General features: G+C 53.4%; 2 protein-coding genes and 1 long non-coding RNA gene across 10 annotated transcripts in view; 1 reads left to right on the forward strand and 2 right to left on the reverse strand.

Annotated features, from left to right (window-relative positions):
* LOC134483333 (uncharacterized) overlaps nt 1–11285 on the reverse strand; it is a 35819-nt gene extending 24534 nt beyond the window's left edge. For 3 of the 4 annotated variants that reach the window (XR_015644048.1, XR_015644049.1, XR_015644050.1), the window contains exons 1-3: nt 9313–11285; nt 8620–8882; nt 1369–1492 (exon numbers count right to left, since the gene is read on the reverse strand). This is a non-coding gene — a long non-coding RNA (uncharacterized LOC134483333). Of the gene's footprint in view, nt 1–1368; nt 1493–8619; nt 8883–9312 lie in introns of those variants that run through there. The other variant, XR_015644047.1, reaches the window with a different exon arrangement.
* Tecr (trans-2,3-enoyl-CoA reductase) overlaps nt 1–13271 on the forward strand; it is a 41466-nt gene extending 28195 nt beyond the window's left edge. For 2 of the 5 annotated variants that reach the window (NM_001398682.1, NM_138549.2), the window contains exons 2-13: nt 10455–10505; nt 11058–11109; nt 11520–11564; nt 11652–11755; nt 11832–11947; nt 12037–12142; nt 12223–12295; nt 12384–12427; nt 12523–12580; nt 12664–12752; nt 12914–12959; nt 13037–13271. In NM_001398682.1, the coding sequence (NP_001385611.1) occupies nt 12047–12142; nt 12223–12295; nt 12384–12427; nt 12523–12580; nt 12664–12752; nt 12914–12959; nt 13037–13164 (534 nt within the window). In that variant the 5' untranslated portion in view covers nt 10455–10505; nt 11058–11109; nt 11520–11564; ... (1 more) ...; nt 11832–11947; nt 12037–12046 and the 3' untranslated portion in view covers nt 13165–13271. Of the gene's footprint in view, nt 1–10295; nt 10506–11057; nt 11110–11519; nt 11565–11651; nt 11756–11831; nt 11948–12036; nt 12143–12222; nt 12296–12383; nt 12428–12522; nt 12581–12663; nt 12753–12913; nt 12960–13036 lie in introns of those variants that run through there. The other 3 variants (NM_001398681.1, NM_001398679.1, NM_001398680.1) reach the window with 3 other exon arrangements.
* A 72-nt stretch (nt 13272–13343) lies between these two features.
* On the reverse strand, nt 13344–17682 carry Ndufb7 (NADH:ubiquinone oxidoreductase subunit B7). Its single transcript, NM_001108442.1, has 3 exons — nt 17506–17682; nt 13701–13869; nt 13344–13534 (listed from the first exon to the last, which is right to left on the reverse strand). The coding sequence occupies exons 1-3, from the start codon at nt 17615–17617 to the stop codon at nt 13402–13404; spliced, it is 414 nt and encodes a 137-aa protein (NP_001101912.1). The 5' UTR covers nt 17618–17682; the 3' UTR covers nt 13344–13401.
* Nucleotides 17683–19683: the final 2001 nt, after the last annotated feature.

The raw sequence follows: 19683 nt of genomic DNA on the forward strand, positions 1-19683 counted from the left end.
AACAAAAGCATGACAAAACAAAAGCATCAGTAAGACCCCAGTAGTGACTAGAGCTGGCCTGTTAGCCAGAGCTAGCCTGTTAGCCCAAGCTAGCCTATTTCCTCATCAAAGCCATTATGCTTTTTCCTAAACTGAGAGAAAACTATTTTTGTTAGTTTTCTGTTTTGTTTTTTTGTTTTTTTGTTTTTTTCCTTTTCTTTTTTTCGGAGCTGGGGACCGTAGTTTTCTTGTTGTTGCTGGGAATGGTGCCCAGAGCCCTGTGCCTGGTAAGCACATGCTTTGCTCTTGAGCCACACCCAAGCTCCAGAGTGGTTTAACAGCACACATTATAGGACCTCAGTGGAGATGTAAGAATCTTTGAGACATGGTCTCAGCCTGACCCTTCCAGTGTACTGCCAGTACAAGTCTGTGTGCTCCCATGCCTAGTGCCATCGCTGTTTGGAGGGAATTATTTTCCCAGCCTCCTCCAGGTCTCTACTACTAATTCTCTCAAAAGGATTTCTTAAGAACTCAGGCTGCAGCTGCGGGGGCTGGTGCGTGCACTTGGGGCAGCAGACCTCTACAGACATGCAGTGAGCTTCAGGTCCCTGTGTCAACAATCACAACAAAGTAAGCGGATTTAAACTCAAGTCAGGCCTTAACTCTTCTGCCCATAGCTCCCCATAGCTCCCTCTCCTCACCCAGCCCTTGGGCCCTTCTCCACGTCACCTCCGTGTTTCCACCTCATCTCCTTCCTGTCATGTGCATGACTCCAGACCACGAATGTGTGACCACCTGTTATGCTTCACTTCAGGGCCTTTGCACAGCTGTTCTTCCCGTGTGGATGGTCGCCTTTACTCTTTCGGGACTTTCGACCCTTCAGTGAGCCCCATCCTCACCCTGCCTCTCCTGACAGGATTTCACTAAGCACTCTGTGGCCAGGCTGGCCTGACACTCATGTAGGGCAGTCCAGCCTCATACTCACAGAGATCCACTTTGCCTTCTGAAGTATGGCTAGGGTGGTTGTTCTTGACCACTTTGTATAGAAAACTGCATGTACTGCCCCTGCCGCACACCTTTGTCCGATCCATGTGGTGTTTTGTGATGCCACCTTCTCATGTAGAACTATTTTCTTTACATACTCATTCTCTCACTGCCCTTCCTTTATGCTGGGGGTTGAAACTAAACCTTAGGTACGCCCAGCATGCTCCTGGCAAAGACGTGTTTTTCTAATATGGCTGGATTTCCAGATTTCCATAGTGTCTGGAATGTGCCTTGGTTTTTCCACAAAGGGGTTTATTTGTAAAGTAGGAATTCTTCTTTAAGAATGAGCTGTGATTGAGGATCCTAGAGGGTTGTCTGGCAAGCTAAGTGTGTGCATAGACTCACCTGCCTGCTGGCTTGAGTGGAGTCGGGTGGACATAATGGACAATGTCCGACGAACACCTCTAGTCAGTTTGTCCTCCAGGTTTAGGTCTGGCTTCCTTAAGCTTCCTGGTTTGCCAGAGTCTTCCTGCCCAGACATTGAGAGAGGCCCACATTAGATTACTAATTGGAAGCGGGCAGCGGGTGGGAGGGCCTGTGAACAGCACAGGTGCAGCCCTGGAGGAGGGCGGAGGGGGCTCAGGCTGCATCCCAGAATGAGAGCTCAAATACACTGAGGAACAGGGGCAGGCGAGGTTCAGCCCTCTGAGCTCCTGGCCTTGCCCTGAGGCTCGAGACCTGTGCTCCCCAGCTGCAGTTTCTGTCAGTAAGTAGGGTAACAGCATCCCTCCAGCACCCTCCAGAGAGCAGCAGAGCAGGTGCAAGCTGCCTACCCCCTCCCTTGGGGCAGGAAGGAGGGTAAGGGAGATAGTAGGGTGAGGACCTCGGGGTGGGCCATGTTAGGGGTGTTTGGAGACGGCTGTCCCATCCAGCCCTGGAAAATGTTTTATTTTTTTGCTGAGGATGAAATCTTTGGCCTTGTACATACTAAGTACCTGCTGCCCACTGAGATATAGCCTAGCCAAGAAGCTTATTTAAAATCATTTTCTTTTTTATTGTGTTGTGCTAGGAATTGAGTTCAGGGCCTTACGAATGCTAAGCCAGGTCTCGGTTCTATCTGTGGGAATTCTGAAGCTATATATGCCAGGCAGCAGTTAGAGTTTCTAATGTTGGCACCTAGGACAGGGTTGGTTCTTCCTGCCAGTCCACTGGGTGGTGCTGTAGCAATCTGTTATATTTTATTTGTATTTGAGATAGGATTTTACTGTGTAGCCCAGGTTAACTCTTCATGTGGCATCCTCTGCCTTATTGTTGGTACCAACACACTTAGCCCATGACAGCCATTGTGACTGGCACGAAGCCCGGAGGGTTAGATTCCCATGAACATGGCCTTTCTGACCTTAGCTGGTGTTGGAGACACCCCTGCTTTCCCGGCTGGATGGTGGCGGGGGCCTTCACCCGGACTTGTTGTTCCATCCTGCCTTGGCCTCTCTGGATTTAGCAGGTATCTTGGGTGTGGCCCACTGGACCAGACTGGGCTAGCAGAGGTGGGGTTCATAGGGTTCTGGGGTCAAGAAATGTGGTTTAGCCCTTGGCTCCTCTGTAGCATGCACATGCCCCATGTAGGGATATATTCTGTATGCATTTGAAAATGGAGGCTGGCCCTTTAAAAGAAGATGTGCTGGGGGTTGGGGATTTAGCTCAGTGGTAGAGCGCTTGCCTAGCAAGTACAAGGCCCTGGGTTCGGTCCCCAGCTCCGGAAAAAAAAAAAAAAAGAAAAAAAAAGAAAAAGATGTGCTTTAGCCTCTCTGTCTCTGTCTCTCTGTCTGTCTCTGTCTGTCTCTCCCTCTCTCTCTGTCTCTGTGTGTGTGCAAGAGAGTGTGTGTGCGAGAGTGTGTATGTGTGTGCTTGTGAGAGTGTGTGTGTGTGCGTGTGTGAGAGTGAGTGAGTATGTGAGTGTGTGTGTGAGAGTGTGTGTGTATGTGTGTGTGTTCTCTGGATAATGGGATCTTAGGTGTCACTTTCTTTGTAACAGAGCTTCACGTGCACTAGTCAAATGCCCTACCATTAATCCACACCCCAGTTTTATTATATTTCTTTCTTTAATCCTTTATGGTGTTAGAGGTCAGTGCAGCTTTTTGTTGCTTTTTGAGACAAGATCTCACTGTGTAGTCCTGCTGGCCTGGAACTCACTCTGTAGATAGATGAGGCTGGCCTCAGACTCAGAGAGATCTATATCCCCCTGCCTTCAGAATATTAGGTTTAAAGGTGTACATTCAGCACAAACTAACTTTAAACAAAAAAATTACATTGTTGGGCAGAAGCAGAGGCAGGCAGATCTCTGAGTTCAAGGCCAGCCCAGGCTACCTGGTGAATTCCAGGCTAGCCAGGGCTGCATAGTGAGATCCTGCCTGACAGGCAGACAGACAGAAATCCAAACAGAACAAAATAGTGTGTGTGGGCATGCTGTAGTGTGCATACATGTGGACGTCAGAGGACACGCACAGGAATCTGTTCTCTCACCGTGTAAGTCCTGGGATAGATAGTCTTGGGTGGCAAGCATCTACATGCTGGGCTATCTCTCCAGCCCCGTCTTTCCCCCACCACTCCCCCTCTCCCTGTCTCTTCCCTTTCCTCCCCTTCCCCTCCCAACTTCTTCCCACCCCTTCCTTCCCCTCCCCACTCTTCCTCTCTCCTCCCCTTTCCTTCCCTCTCCCCAGTTGTCTGTCCGTGGCCTCCACACTTGGTGTCAGTGCTGGGTTGAGCGCCTGTGAACATGGTGTTCAGATTCTGGCTTCTGTCGAGGTGCAACAGGGCCTGGAGACCGAAGTAACCTGGTCACAGGCCAAGTATAGGTGGTCAGCGTCTGTGCTGTCCCTGCCCTGGGTAGCCTGTTCCCACTGCTGCTCCTAGAGAGGCTGGCTACTGAAAGATCTGCTCCCTTGCCCCTGGTGCACCAGGGAGACGTGAAGTCAGATGCCAAGGCCACTGGGGAAGGACAAATTTGGGCTGGAGCAGGTGCAGTCTGTGCTGGCTTTCTGGCAGCAGAGAGCAGGTCATCAGCTATCACAACATTATTAGGGTTACTGGGTATTTCTGGAAAGTAAAAGGGAATGGGAGCCAAAGCGGTTGAGCTGGAGTCTCAGATGAACGCCGGCGGGCGGGGAGGCTGTGTGTCTACCTGCTAAGCTGCCTGCCCATTGTTGGGCCAGGTGTCTGCCCTCTGGGCCCAGCAGTGTCCCTCAGAAGAATACACGTGCCCTTACACCTCGGGAGTGCTTCACCTGGGGTTCCTGGTAGCAGTGAGTGGAGAGAGCATACTGACTGACTGGCTTTGCTGTGCTAGGCTGTCCAGTACAGGGACCTGTGCCGGGGCCAAGAGCCTGATGGAGTGGCGTCTTGCTCTCTGAATCCCTGTGGACTCATGGCTGACATCCTAGCTCTCTTCACTCCTAGGTGACTCAGCCTGTGGACCTCACTTCCTCATCCTGGCACATGAAGCCTGTTGTGGTGATTTGAATAATAGTGGTCCCATGGCTTACATGTTTTAATACCCGGTCCTTAGCTGGTAGAATTGTTTTGGAAGGATTAGTGAGTGTGGCCTTGTTGGAGGCGTGGTTCTGAGAATCTACAAGTCCACCTCATTCCCAGCTAACTCTGATGTGAGATGGTGTTTCAGCGCCCTGCCTGCCTGCCTGCCTCCCTGCCTGCCGCTTCATGCCCATGCCCTTGTGGTTGTGGACTCTAACCCCCCGGAACCATGAGCCCCAAATAAATGCTTTCTTTTATACGAAAGCATTGGTCATGGTGTCTTAGCACAGCAGCAGAGAAGTAACTAAGTCACCCACAGTTCCGGCTGTGTGGGGATTACAAAGAAGAGGCACTTGTGAAGCTGGGCAGGGTTGTAACTGCTTGCCAGTGTCCCTGCCTAGAGTCATCTGGCAGGATCTATAGTTGAATACCCGCAGTTCTAGGTGTGTAAGTTAGTGACTGACATGGAAGGCAGGTTGGAGGCACCGAGCCAGCCTGTGAAGGGAACTCTGCAGCCATGGTCTTGCTTACAGGCAGAGGACCTTGGAGCAGCAGGGCTCTCTCATTTAGGAAGAGGCATATGTAGCTTGAGTCCTGTGCTGCAGACATTGGACATGTGACTTCCAGCCCGGCCTTGATGGGGCTGCTCCTTCCTACCAGGCTTGGTGGATCAGACTCGCTCCTTCAGTTCCAGGTTCAGGCCATATTGGGGTCTGCTAACTTCTGCTCGTTCTGTCTAGAATTCAACCATTGTTCCTCCTCTCTTGTTCCTCCCCATCTTGATCTCCTAGCCTCTGCCTCACCCCCTCAGACCTTCCCACCAGCACTGGCACCTGTGAATTCCTGAATGAACCTGTGTCCCTTCTCTGCTCAGAAACCCTCTGTGACTCCAATCTGAGCCCAGGCAAAAGCCAGGGCCCTCTGCTGGTGGACAGGCCTGCACAGTCTTTCCCTCCCTGCTCCTCTGGCATGCAGGGCACCCCACTAGGACCTTGGTGTTTGTTGTTGGCTGTATGTGGAACTTCTTTCCCTAGATGGTGAACGGCCCTGTCCTTCCCCCAGGGCCTTTTGCCTGGACACTCTCAGGGAGGTCTTTATTCCTTTACCGTATTTTTAGCTTTATGTGTTATTTCTGAGATAGGGTCTTTCTGACCAGTCTGGAGCTTATGTAGGCCTGACCAGACTTGAACTTTGAGTGTTCCCTGCCGCACTCCCGAGGGATAGGATTGCTGGCCTGTGCTGCCACACCCAGCTGCCACTCTGTCCTTTGCCTGTTTCCCTCAACTCTGGGTGACAGGTTGCTTCTGTTTGTCCTTCCCTTGGCACCTGCTCCCTTGATAGAGGGATTGAGAGAAGGGCTTGATCCTGCACCCCAGCCGTGTGCTTGCCCATTATCATTAGGACCGTCTGCCTCTGCCGGCCATCCGCCTGCCTCTTGGCACAAGGGGACAATGGAAAGTATCTATTGGCTGTCATCACGCCTTTCCCTTCCTCCCACACGGCCCCTTGTTGCTTGTGTTCAGGCTCACTGCTAGCAGGTGGGTGGGGCAGGATCCTGTCAGCCCTCTGACCTTGTGTCTCTTCATGGATGCAGTCAAGGTTGCAGGACAAAGGCCTGGCACATCTGTGGCTGCTCCTCTGCCACAGTCAGCCAATGTCTGATATTCCTGTGCTCTCTCCTCTGCCACAGTCAGCCAGTGTGTGATATTCCTGTGCTCTCTCCTCTGCCACAGTCAGCCAGTGTGTGATATTCCTGTGCTCTCTCCTCTGCCACAGTCCTAGTCCGTAGCCAAGGCCAAGACAAGGTGGGCCTCCCTCCTGTTTTCTGACCTGCTTTTCTTCACTCCCAGAGCTGGGTTCCCAGCACATGCACACCGCCTGGCCCGTGCTAAGCGTTTATTCTAGATGGGCGCTGTTGGAATGCTCAGGTGGCTTGCTTTCTGCCTTTTGTTGTCTAATTCCTACACTAAGCAGAGAGGCTGCAGTAGGAGAGTCTCCCTGGCCGCTGAGGAGGTGAAGAACCCATCACCCACCACACAGGTCTTTTTAAACTTAGTGTCCAGGGAACGTGTGTTTCCCCTACTGTGCCCTGTAGAACCTGTCAGCTTTGGTCACCATTGAGGGACACCCCAGTTTCTCTGGGGGCTGGAGCCTGGTGAGCTGATCCACTCTCTCAGTATGAGGTGGGTGCTTCAGAACCAGGACTGTGAGACCTGGCAGCCTAGGGAGCAGGGTAGGCTCTGAAGTTTCCCAGGAACACCAGATGACTGCCTTTGATGTGGTTTAGGAGCAGCAGGAAAGGGTGGGGGAAATTGGGAGGGGACCTCAGGCCAGATCCTGGTGACCTTTTCCCAAGGGGTAATACTGAGCTGGGCTCTACCTGGGACCACTTTGGGTGTTAGAAAACCGCCAGGCCCAGGACAGGTAGAAGGTCTCCCTGTCTTTCTTCTTCTTCTTTTTTTTTTTTTAAGGGAAAGCTTAGTGAGCCAGGGGCAGGGGATCAGGCAGTAAGGAGACCGCTACCTGGAGTCTTTTTTTTTTTTTTTTCTTTCTTGAGGCAGGGTCTCATATAGCTCAGGTTGGCCTCAAACTTGGTATGTTGCTAGGATTGCCTCTGAACTGACTGCAGATTGCTGGGATCGCAAGCGTATGCCACCCTGCCAGGTGGGTGACTGTTGTAATTGGTGCTGTGATGAGGTATCCGGGAGCCTGAGGCAGGAGGTGTGAGTCTCCTGTGTGACAGTGACACAGGGCCTGCCTCTCTGTCTTTTTGTTGCCCTGCCAGGCTGGGACAGCCTCAAGAGCGCTGCCTTTGTGTCTTAGAACAAGGAACAGGCACCTTATTGGCCAAACTTGGTCTCGCCACACAGTGGCATGCTGAGGCCAGCACCCCTGTACAGCCCTAGGGTGGACTTCCGTTTCTTAGACTGCTTTGCTGTCCTTGACCTTGGAGTTGCTGTTGGCTGTGGCCAGGCCTTGTTATCTCAACCTCTGGGTGAGAATTCTTCACAGACTAGTGGGACTGTCATCGCAGAAGCAGCGCATGTGCCCTGCCAGGGCTCCTGCCCTTGTGCTTGTGTTTGACCCCTGCCTATTGTGCTTTCAACAGGACTCCCCCCCGCACCCCTCCAGAGTTCAGGTTACCCTCATGGGCCACCCTTATATAGATAGACATCTATCTCACAGCACGGTAGGGGCCTTTCCTTAGCCCAGCCGTGCTTTCCCCTGAGGATGGGCAGAGCCTGCTGGTTGCTCGCCCTCAGGGTTCACCCTGGCTGGGGCACCTTTCTGTAGCTATCTGTGCCCTCTGACCCCTGACCGAGGTGCCCCTCCTGGTGTACTTTAGGCTGGCCTCAGTGTGGATGGGGGTGTGGATGGGATGAGGTGTGGCAGTGGTTGAGGAGTGGGGTGGGGACCAAGGTCTAAGATACATATTGATCCCCCTCAGTCTCCTTAGCCTGGAGAGGGGAGACCCCACCTGTTCCCTGGAGCTGTTTTGTCTTTGCTCTTTTGATGGACACTTTGCCTGTTGTTTGTTTGTTTGTTCCCTGTTGGGGCTGCGGTGTAACTCGGTGGTATGGGTATCTGCCTTGCAGTGTGACAGTCCCTGTATAGAATCCCCCGAAGCCAGAGCTTTGCGGTGCAGTTCCTGTGACTAAATAAAGTGCACAGTTCAGCTGCGTGCTGCAGACAGCTGCACTCCTCAGCACTTGGAGCATGGAGACAGGCGGACCCTGTCTCACCTCTGAGTGGTACCCCTCCTCCCAAAAAGGTACACAGCCTGGTGGATTTCATCACCTTTCAGTGGGGTGCCCCCCACCTCTGTCACTGGCACCTTTGTCTTACCCACAAAGAGCATGTGTCTTTTAGCATCCACCCCCACCCCCACTCCTGGTTACCAGCGGGCTGCTTTCTGTCTGTCCTGGTCCAGTCCTGGGCACTCTGAGCCTGAAAGTCTGGTTTCTTTCACCTAGCCAGCCTCCTTGCTACACTTAACACTAAACTTGATTTTGAGATAATTCTAGAATGGCCTCTGGCCCACTGGGCCTTTTTAGACCTCTGCCTGGGGGTTGACGGCTGTGGGGATCTGGGGCTCGGGCAGGCCGTGGGAGGCCCCCGGCTTACCTCTGGTTCAGGCAGCTCCTCTCCTTGTGGCTTGGGATCACTCTTCGCTGTGGCCCCTCTCCATGCTTGCTGCCCACTCATAGCCAGTTGGTGCACCACGACTCCTGGCCTGGCTGCAGAGCCCCAGCCCGGGGAGAGGCTAGGGTTTCAGCCCTCCCCGGCAGCGGGCCCAGGAGGGAGAGGGGCTGGTTGTATTTTAAGCTATTGAGTGGTTCAGCAGGAACTCCATGGCCTTCTCTCCCAGTGCACACTGTGCCGCCCTCCTGCAATCCACATGGACTCTGAGCATGTGGACAGTGCTCATGGGGCCCAGCAACTATTAATACACCCTCAGCCCAGAGTCCTGCCACCCTGCCCTCTAGCATATTTCTCTGTGCCCATGCCTCTCAGCCCTCTTCAGCAGGAGGGGTCCCAGGGCATGACTGCTCAGTCTGGCACTGATTGTCCTTGTGTGTGGGTTCAGCCATGTGCCCCCAGGGCACAGGGCGAAGCAGAGTACGCTGCTGACCCACATAATCTGTGCTTTCTCCTATGCTGTGTCCATGATGTAGGCTCTGGCACATATGGGCAGGTAGGCCTGGATGCCACTGCCTGGCATAGGAGCCTTGCCCTGAACTCAAGCCCTGCAGGGCTGTAGGGTCACCTCCATGGGGTTCCCGACCTGTACCTGCACACATATATGCATACACTTACCATGGGCTAGCACCATGTTGTTTCACCCATGTCCTCTCAGGGATCCCTAGCAGCTCTGGGATTGTGCCACGGCCTCTGCTGTTGGGAGCATGCAGGTGGCAAGTCTCTGGTCTGTGATGTCCCCTTCATTGGCAGAAAAGGTGGCAGATCCCCACAGAGCCCTTGGGCCTCTACCAGCCAGCATGGGCAGTGTTAAGCATCATGCTGTAGCCTTCTCTGACCTTCTTAGCCTGATGGATCGGATCCTTGGGGCTCCTGCCTTCTTCCTCTGGCCCTGTGCATACCTGACAGCCCCAGCCTGCAAGTTTCTTTTGGACTCCAGGGGTGCAGGCAGAGGCTGTGGACCCCAGGGGTGCAGGCAGGGTGTGTTGGGCTTTAGAAGGCTCATCCATGTGTGAGCACATTGCCTGGTCTGATGTGGTAGGAACCAGTGAGAGGCTGGTAGAGAGGGAGGCGGAGAGCCTTGGGTACTCTGCATCAATACCTCTGGAATTTGTCACCTCCCTGGGAACACAAATGCACAAGGGAAATAATCCAGTGTCCCTTACAGCTTAGAAGTGGAAATGGATGATCTGTCTCGCAGATTCTCCAGATAGCTGGCATTTCCCCAGGCTCAGTAGCCTGTCAGCTAGAGCTGCACACTGGGGCGGGCTAGCCACACCTATGGCTGTGGACTTTTTCCATCTCCGGGGATCTTCTTGCCCCTGGCACTTCTGAGGGCCTGTGCCCACCCACTGCCTGTATGAGGGTAGCTCTCAGGGGAGGACTGTGGCTCCTTTGGGGGGGACTCGGGCTGAGATGGTTTTATATTTAGCCAGGCCAGGCCTTGGTGCCACTCAGGTTACATGTGGCGTTGAAGCTGGCTGGGCCTGGTCAGACACGGGCTCCCTTCCAGCACCGAGGCAGAATTTGATCATGCCTAGCCCAGCTCAGAGCAACTTTGTGAGGAGAGGTCGGAGGTTGGGGCTGGTGGCTGGCAGCGGGCACTGCAGCCAGGAAGGCAGAGCAGGAGGGCTGGCGGTGGCATGGATATAAGCTTGAGCATGGCAGCCAAAGAGGCCCACCAAGGCCTCGATGGCCTTCCCATGCCCATGCCCCACAAAGCAGCCAAGAAGCATAAAAAGGCGGTTCTCTTCTTCGAGGTGGAGATTCGGGATGCAAAGACGAGGGAGAAGCTGTGCTTCCTGGACAAGGTAGGACTGCGCCCCCGGGGGTGAAGTGCCAGGAAGTTTGGGTCCCTGTTCCTTATAGCTCCTGTAGGGCTATGTAGGCATTGATGGTCCTCCCTGTCCTTCAGAGGACATACAAGGGGTATTCATCTAGAGCAGCGGTTCTCAACCTGTGAGCAGAGACCCCATTGGGGTTGCTTATCAGACATCCTGCATATCAAATATTTACATTATAATTCATAACAGCAAAATTACAGGTATGACATAGAAATGAAATAATTTTATGGTTGGGGTCAGCACACCATGAGGAACTGTATTAAAGGGTGGCAGCTTTAGGAAGGCTGAGAATCACTGCTAGAGTGAGCAGCTGTGGCCCCTGTTTGGGGCTGGAAGCCGGCAGGCAGCCTGGTATGAGAAGGGACAAGGTAGCCTGGGAGAGCTGTGTCTGGAAAGGAGTGGGGGATGGATGTGCCCCATGAAGTCAGCCAGCTTGATCCTGACCTGCCCGTACCTGGAACCTCTCCCCCAATCCTGGGTCTGGCTCCCTCAGGACTGATACCCTGTTTTTTTTCTCAGGTAGAGCCTCAGGCCACCATTTCTGAAATCAAGACCCTTTTCACCAAGACACGTGAGTCTCCTGACACACCTATCCTCCCCCCACCCCCATGCTCCCGATACATTACCCCCGCTCCCGACACATCTACCTTCACTCCTGCCTCCCCTTGGATGTGACCTGGGCCCGCATGCCTCCGCATGCCTCTTCCTCATCGGCTTGTAGCCTCTCAGCACACTGGAACTGTGAGTGAGGCCCGGCTGACTGGGCAGGCTGCCCCTGTGTGGTCACCAGCAGGAATGCTCTTGTGCTATCCAAAGGGGAAGAAAATCTGTTGCTGCCTATCCTGTGTGTCCGTGCACAGGGTGGGAGGAGCTGGGGGGTCCTAGAGTTCTGGAAGCCTTGAGAGGCAGGCCAAGTTTGGGGCGTGGGTAGGCTGAACCTTGCCAGATTAGGTGCTGCAACCCCTGACCTTCTCCTGGCAGACCCGCAGTGGTATCCTGCCCGCCAGTCCCTCCGCCTGGACCCCAGTGAGTACAGCTGTCCACCAGCCTATCCCTTGGGCTCTTGGGGTCAGGAAACCAGGGCAGTAACCAAATGCTGACTTATCTCTGTAGAGGGGAAGTCCCTGAAAGATGAAGATGTGTTGCAGAAGCTTCCTGTGGGCACCACAGCTACGCTCTACTTCCGGGACCTCGGGGCCCAGATCAGCTGGGTGACGGTGAGCTCTGACTCCTTTCCTGGTCTCTGCCTTCATCAGCCACCCGGGCCACTCACCTGTCTCTGGGTACTCCCAGGTCTTCCTGACGGAGTATGCTGGGCCCCTTTTCATCTACCTGCTCTTCTACTTCCGGGTGCCCTTCATTTATGGCCGCAAATACGACTTTACATCCAGTCGGCATACTGTGGTGCAGTGAGTGGGCCCGGGGGAAGGGGAGGTGGCGGGGGGGGGGGGGCGGGGGGAGGCTGGACGGGCCCTGGCTGAGTCTGCTACCCCACCAGCCTCGCCTGCATGTGCCACTCCTTCCACTACATCAAGCGCCTGCTGGAGACTCTCTTCGTGCACCGATTCTCTCACGGAACCATGCCCCTGCGAAACATCTTCAAAGTGAGCACCTTATTCTTGTCCTGCCCTCTCACCAGCAGCAGTGCCCCCCCTGCCCCAGGCTAACTCATCTGCTCTTCCAGAACTGCACCTACTACTGGGGCTTTGCTGCGTGGATGGCTTATTACATCAACCACCCTCTCTACACACCCCCTAGTAAGTGGGCCCAGACGGTGCCCTTACCCTGGGTGACCCCAGTGTGAGGCTCCTTCTTACGGGGCTCTCTTTCCTGCTTTTTCTACAGCCTATGGAGTTCAGCAGGTTAAGCTGGCACTGGCCATTTTTGTGGTAAAGAGGCTGGGGCAGCAACCAAATGTGGTGAGGTGCGGTGGCTGGGTGGGGTGAGGCCTCTGGCTGTGGATTGATGCTTTTCTCCTTGATAGATCTGTCAGCTTGGGAACTTCTCTATCCACATGGCTCTCCGGGATCTTCGACCAGCGGGTGAGTGAGTGGCTTGCTGGGGCTGGGGCCGGGGCTGAGTGAGCTGGGTGAGGGGTCTGACTTACTCTTGTCCTGCATGCCAGGGTCGAAAACCAGGAAGATCCCATACCCCACCAAGAACCCCTTCACCTGGCTGTTTCTGTTGGTGTCCTGTCCCAACTACACTTACGAGGTGAGGGACTGCATTTTTCCTCCCAGGTCTGAGGCCCTACATGTGGTAAAGTGTAGGAGTGGGTTGTGGGGAGTAAGAGATCTTGGACCTGGTGAGGCAGTTGCCTCCTTCCCGGGGATGTATGTGATGCTGGGCCCACATCCTTCTTGTGCTGTTCGCAGGTCGGCTCCTGGATTGGCTTTGCCATTATGACACAGTGTGTCCCAGGTGAGTCTCTTGTCCCTGTGTGGTGCCCTGCCCTTCCAGCCAGGCAGCCTCATTCTGATACCCCATTCTGCCCACAGTGGCCCTCTTCTCCCTGGTGGGCTTCACCCAGATGACTATCTGGGCCAAGGGCAAGCATCGCAGCTACCTGAAGGAGTTCCGTGACTACCCACCCCTGCGCATGCCCATAATCCCCTTCCTGCTCTGAGCAGCTCCTCCCGAGCTCAGCCCAGTAATGCCCTCCACCTACTACCCCTGTCCTGATGTGGCTGGCCAAGGCTCTCCAGCAGCAACAATAAAACCTGCTTACCCAAATGGCTTTGTGTTCTTTAGGGGTACAGGGGCCACACCATTTCTTCCCATCCTTGAAGGAGCACAGACGAAGGCTAGGCAGGTGACCTAAAGCTTTTATTTCACTGATGGTCCAGAGGCTGGCGGTCAATCCCTACAGGGCCATCTCAGGGCCCACCTCTCCTTCTCCCTGGCCTTGGGCTACCCGTTGCTCCCTCAGTTCCCTCCGCTTCTTCCTTCGGAGCAGTCGCCGCTCACGTTCAAACTCCTTCATGCGCTTCACATAGCTGTGGGCAGAACACACAGAGGGTCTCAGTGCCACGGGCTCTGGCGTGGTTCCATTCCCAGCCACTAGGAAGCCTTGCTAGGGGTGAGCCTCCCCCAGGAATTCTGGCTCAGCCCCTCTGCGGTGTGGGTGTGGGCTGGGGTGTGGGCGGGGCGGGGCAGGCTCACTCCTGGTGCTCGCAGTAGTCCCAGTCATGCTGCTCATGCTTGCAGGCCACGAAGTTGGGAAAGCTGTCGCGTTTGCACTTCAGCAGCCGGATGAGGTAGTGCGCACAGTAGTCACGTTGCTGTAGTGTCAGCTGGGCATCCATCATCTCCTGCTGTGTGGCCACCATCACTGTGGGGAGTGGTGAGGCTCAGCATTGCAGCCAGCCCCAATCCACTGACCCACAGTGTGCACATGGCAAACAGAAGCCACAGAGTATGGCTTAGCAGAACCCATTGGGTTTATGGCCTCACCCTGACAGGAAGGGTGACTCCTTGTCCCCTTTGTCCTAAATAGCAACAAAGACCTCACATCCCTTCATGTAGAGATGCTGTCTTCCAGAAAGCCCAGCTCACCTTCCCCAGCCCCTATGCCACCCAGGACCTGAATTTCAGCTCTTCAGTGGGTACGGGGACCTCTCAGCCTTGGCTCCCCACAGCAGAGATGCCAGTCCCAGTATGGAGGGCCAGGCTGTCAGCTAAGCCAGTGGGACTGGTATAGCACGTGCTTACACAAACTCAGACAGGTTCATCACTAGCTTATAGGACTTTGCAGCTGTCACTGTATGAAGTCTGATGTTGACATAAGGCCACTATGTAGCATGTGGGTGTTAAGTAAGCCTCGGCTAGATGACCCAGCTCTGGGCTGGGCTGTCCCATCACTGGCAAACCTGACCCTTCAGGAGGTGTTTAGGAATAGAAACTCCCCAGCCTGGACCCACTGTGGCTCTCAATCACATATCTGGCCTTGCTGGGTCTGTAGGCCTACCTCTCCATCTGGGCCTCAGTCCTAACCCTATTTCAGTGCATTAAAACATTTCATTAGAGGTGGTGGTGGTATACACCTTTGATCTCAGCACTTAGGAGGCAGATCTCCGAGTTCAAGGCCAGCCAGGTCTACAGGACAAGGACTACACAGAAACCCTGTCTCGAAAAACCAGACAAGTTGGCTAGAGATGGCTCAGTGGTTCCCAAACCCCAGGTTGGGCAGCTCACAACCACTGCCTATAACTCCCATTCCAGTGACCCAGTGACCTCTCTGGCCTTACCTGGTACCTGAACCCTTGTGTCCAAATGTCTATACATTAAAAAAAAATCTTAAAATATACAGGAACTGGTTGTAGTGTTACTTGTGTGAGGCCTTGGGAAAACTTTAGTACTGCATGTCCAACCATCTGCTGGCCTTCCTCTCAGGGCTCTGTCCTTTCTCACACGGTCTTAGGTCCTGGTGTCCAGACGTGACTCACCAGGGCTGCATGTCACCCAGATAGGCTTTCTCTGCCTCCTGTGTTGCACTCTCCCTGGATCTCCTGAGCCCACCTACTTCTCTACAGCCTTGACCATACTTCTGACTGCTGTTGCCCCAGTATGCTGACGAGGCCAACTCGGTCCTTCGGCTTTGCACTCCAGGCCCATGGCTCACTTCACAGGCAGGCTCAGCAAGAGCTCAGGTTAGCGACTCAGGCTCCGGCCTCTTATGTCCAGTTTACAAGAGGTGGGCAGCAAGCCTCCAGCACACTGCTGCCTGCTAAGTTGCAGGAATGTAGCAGGGAGCCAGGCGGATAGATGGTCCCCATCTTCAGAGGGACACAAAGCAGACTAAACACTGTCATTGAGTGGCTGGTAGCCTTACTGACTGCAGAGGGCAAACCAAACCCAAACCTAACCAAAACTAGGGTTAAGAAGTGCTGGAAACAGGGTCATGAAGAGGCAAGGGGTGAGCAGGGTAGATGCCTGTGGCAAGAACATTGCAGGTTGAACAGGGCTGAAGCCTTGAGGCAACAAGCACCTTTCCTGCCTCCTGGGTTTTGACCTAAGTACAAGGTAGACAGTTCTTTACAGTGACTAGGAAGGTGAGGACTGTAGGCTTAAGTGGCGGGCAGAGCTGAGACTCAAGGGTACAAGGCAGACATGGAAGGCAGAGGGGTACAAGCCAACAATCTCTACACTCAGAAGGCTGAGGTAAGAGGGTTTTAAGTTTGAGGCTAGCCTGTGCTACACAAAAGGAAAATAAAACCCAGGCTAGGCCTGTCGGCTTACTCCTGTGATCTCATAACTCAGAGGCTGGCCAGCCTGTGCTACAGAGTGAAACCCTGTCTCAAAAATTAAGGTGGTAGCGGAGGGTGGTGGTGGTTCCTGGAAGAGAAAAGGGGAGAGTGACTTGAGGAAGACACTCTGAGTGCAGACTTCTGGCCAACACATGCACACTCGTGCGCGCATACACACATGCGCGCACACCACTAATAAAGCCCCAAAACTATATGAAAACAAGTCAGCAATGTCATTCATAGGTTCAAGGTTAAGGCTTCCCTTGGAGATAAACTGAACAGCACTTGTGTATACCAGGCAGTTGTGAGCTGCCCCCAGGGCAGAACAGAGCAGGCCTCAGTTTCAAGGGAGCTGAGGAATCAGTAAGAGCGCCCAGTGAAACGGAAGTGAGCAAGACAGAACTGAGGAATGGCAAACAGAGCTGGGCTGGGTTGGGAGCTTTGAGAGAAGCCCTTCAGGAAAGGGTTAGCTGGGAAGGTGAGGCCAGATGGGCTTTTATACTTGTTTCTGAGACAGGATCTGTGTATCCCAGGAACCCATGATGTCCCTGTTGGGGTGCAGTCTGTCCATCTACAGACAGGAGCCTGAGGAGAGGTTCTGAAGCAGAGTTCTTTCATTGTAGAGGGTGAGTAGAGTATATAAGGGGGGCTCACCTGGAATGGGGACTCTGCTAGGCTAGGGACAAGTCATTTGGAAGGAGTTTGAAGATGCATGGGAGTGGAAGTAGAAGCTGCTGCTGCTCTCTCACAAGAGCTTGCCTAAGATGTAGGGAGAGGCAGCGAAGAACTACAGAAGGAACATGCAGGCTAGCATCTGAGCACACTGGGCCTGTAACATGCAAGCTAGCATCCCTGAGCACACTGGATCTGTGATTTCTGTGCTCCACAGGCCAAAGGGGAAGGATTGCGAGTTAGAGACTAGTCTGACTCCAAAATAAGAAGGGGTCCAGTGAAGAAGCAACTTGGAGACCAGGTCAGCAGGGCTCGCTGAGTCTTACCAAGGTTCTGGTTTAGCCAATCAAGAGAGAGGGCCAAGGAGTGCTGTATTTCCAATATGCAAATGACTGCAGGTTCAGTAGTGACTGAGCCATCTTTTGGCCTACACTATAACCTTTCGGTAAAGCAAGAAATTTGTCTCCCCTGCTTACAAGCGGGGCTCTATCCTTCCTTGGAACCAGTATGATCGGTCTCATCATTTCCGCCTCTTTTAGCCTTTGCTTCCACACTCTTAAATTTGCTTCCTAGATCTTCCTGGACACGCTGCTTTGTCCAATGGGCTCCCTGAAGACAGTGCCAGTGTCCTCTGATACCCTGGGGCATCTCAAGTGCCAAACTAGGCCTTTGTCCACAGCCGTCACTCTGTAAGCCTGTAAGCCTGTGATTTTCCTACACGGGAAGAACAAGAACCGTGCGAGTACACACAGGCCTTGGGTTCCATCCCCAGCACCATCACACTAGACAGGACAAGTGCACTGCAGGACCGCCCCATCCCCCGCCGACCTTGTATTATTGTACATAACCAAAATACGAGTGACACTGTATGGAGATGCAAAGAACATGTCCCTAGGCTCCGCGCTGTGTCCAGGACGAAGTGCACCGGGGCAGTCTCGTCTTCCCCGTTCTCTGCTGTCTTGTCCCAGCCTTTTCTCAGGCGCCCTCGCGATCCGACCCCTCTGCAGCCGAGTTCCGCGGGATCGGCGGTCGCGTCTGCGCAAGCTCACCTCGCTCCTTGCGCTCCGGAAGACCGTAGTTCGGCGGGAAGCTGGGCATCTTCTCAGGGTCAGGCTCCACCGAGGCATCCCACAGATAGCGCCGGGTCAGGTGCGCCCCCATGGCTACTCTGCCCTACCTTTCTTTAGCAGCCGGGGTCACCTCGCTCCCACCTGGAAGCACTGCCCCTTCAGTGACTTCCGGGTCATCTAGCCCGCAGCGGGGGTCATAGAGACGAACGGTGGAAGACTTCCTGGCCCGCTGGCACCTCCTGGTGGCGTGGAGGAGACAGGGCGGCTGCGGCGAACGCCAGTTGGCTAGAAAGCCAGGCTGGCCAGGGATCTGCAGGGGGCGTTCCCTATGCTCTACCCAGTCCTAGGATTACAAATGTGTGCCACCAAGCCTGCTGTTTACATGGGTACTGTGGACACTGACTAGCACGATCGCATGGCAGGCATTTTACAAACTGAACCATATTCCACGTTCCTTCCCCTCCCCCTCCTTTCTTCTAAAATAATAATAATATAATAATAATAATAATAATAATAATAATAATAATAATAATAATAAAATGGCGTTGGGATAGACACATAGCACATGGCAGATAAGTGCTCTCCTACGCATATATACTGTCACTTCCAACTCTCCAACCTCCAAACACTTTCCTTAGGTTTGTCGGTGTGCATGTACATGTGTAGGTGTGTATGAGTCTGTTTGGTGGTCAAAGTCATTTTGGGGGGTCATTATTGTGGCACTGTCCATCTTGTTTGAGACACCGTCTCCCACTGGCAAGGCTGACTGTCCAGGAGGTCTGAGAGATTTAACTGAGCACCCTGTCTGTGGCTCTGGAATTACAAGCATGTGTCACCACACCAGGATTTTTCTTACATGGGGTTTGGGGACTGAATTTAGTTGTTTATGTTTGTAAAGCAAACACAGTAATGACTGAGCCCTCCTCCCAGTAGTTCTTCTAAAATTAATACCTTTGTGATCCTGAACTAGAACATGGTAAATGAATGCTTTACTGAAGTCCACCCTTAGGGCCAAATCCTGACCAGAGAGGGTGGATCCAACCTGTTGGTTTTGGAAGTTCTTGGTCCAGGATCTTCCCAGAGCTTCTGAAGGAACCGCTCTCATCCTTGTTCCTAAGTATCTGTCAGGGTGTGTCTTCCCTTGGCTTGTTCTCTCCTCTCATCCAGGGCAGCTTATTTGACTCAGACTAAAGTGAAGTCCTCACCCAGGGAAGCCTCTCTGTTCAGAGCTCCCCCAGGCTGGCTGGTCTGGAATCCCCAGGGATCTCTTGTCCTTCCTCCTCCATGCCCAGCACGTGTTTTACGTAGTATTTAGGGTTTCCATTGCTGTGATGAAATACCACCAGCAGCAATTTGGGGAAGGAAGTGTTTTATTTTACAGTTTTTAATACATCATCCAGGGAAGTCAGGACAGGAACACAGACAGGGCAAAAACCTGGAGGCGAGAACCGACACAGGGGCCACTGGAGGGTGCTGCTTACCGGCTTTCTTAGACTGCTTTCTTTTAGTTCCCATGGCCACCACCTCAGGGGTGACACCACATGCAGTGGGTTGGGCTGTCCCATATCAGCCACTAAATAAGAAAATGTCCTCCAGGCTTGCCCATTGGCCAGTCTGGTGGGGGTGTTCTCTCAATTGAGGTTCTCTGTTCCAAAATGACTCTAACTCGTGTCAAGTTCACATAAAAACCAGGTAGCCCAGTATGGCTTCTGGAGATCAAACATAGGTCCTTGTGTTTGCAAGATCGTACTTTAAAACTGAGTCTCTTAGGGCTTTCCTGCTGGGAAGAAACAAAGCAAACATTTAACTGGGGCTGGCTTACAGTTTCAGAGGTTCAGTCTGTTATCGTCATGGTGGGAAGCATGGCAGCGTGCAGGCAGACATGGTGCTGGACGAGGAGCTGAGATCTCTGCATCTTGATCTGAAGGCAGCCAGGAGGTGGGCAGAGCTTGAGCATAGGAGACCTCAAAGTCTGTGTACACAGTGACACACTTCTTCCAGAAAGGCCACACCTAAGTGCTACTCCCTGTGGGCCAAGCATTCAAACACATGGGGGACAAACCTATTCAAACCACCACACTGAGCTCTCTCTCTCTCTCTCTCTCTCTCTCTCTCTCTCTCTCTCTCTCTCTCTCTCTCTCATGCTCTCTCTCTCAC

The sequence above is a fragment of the Rattus norvegicus genome, chromosome 19 (assembly GCF_021556685.1).
Source record: "Rattus norvegicus strain SHRSP/BbbUtx chromosome 19, alternate assembly SHRSP_T2T, whole genome shotgun sequence".
NCBI classification, from domain to species: domain Eukaryota; kingdom Metazoa; phylum Chordata; class Mammalia; order Rodentia; family Muridae; genus Rattus; species Rattus norvegicus.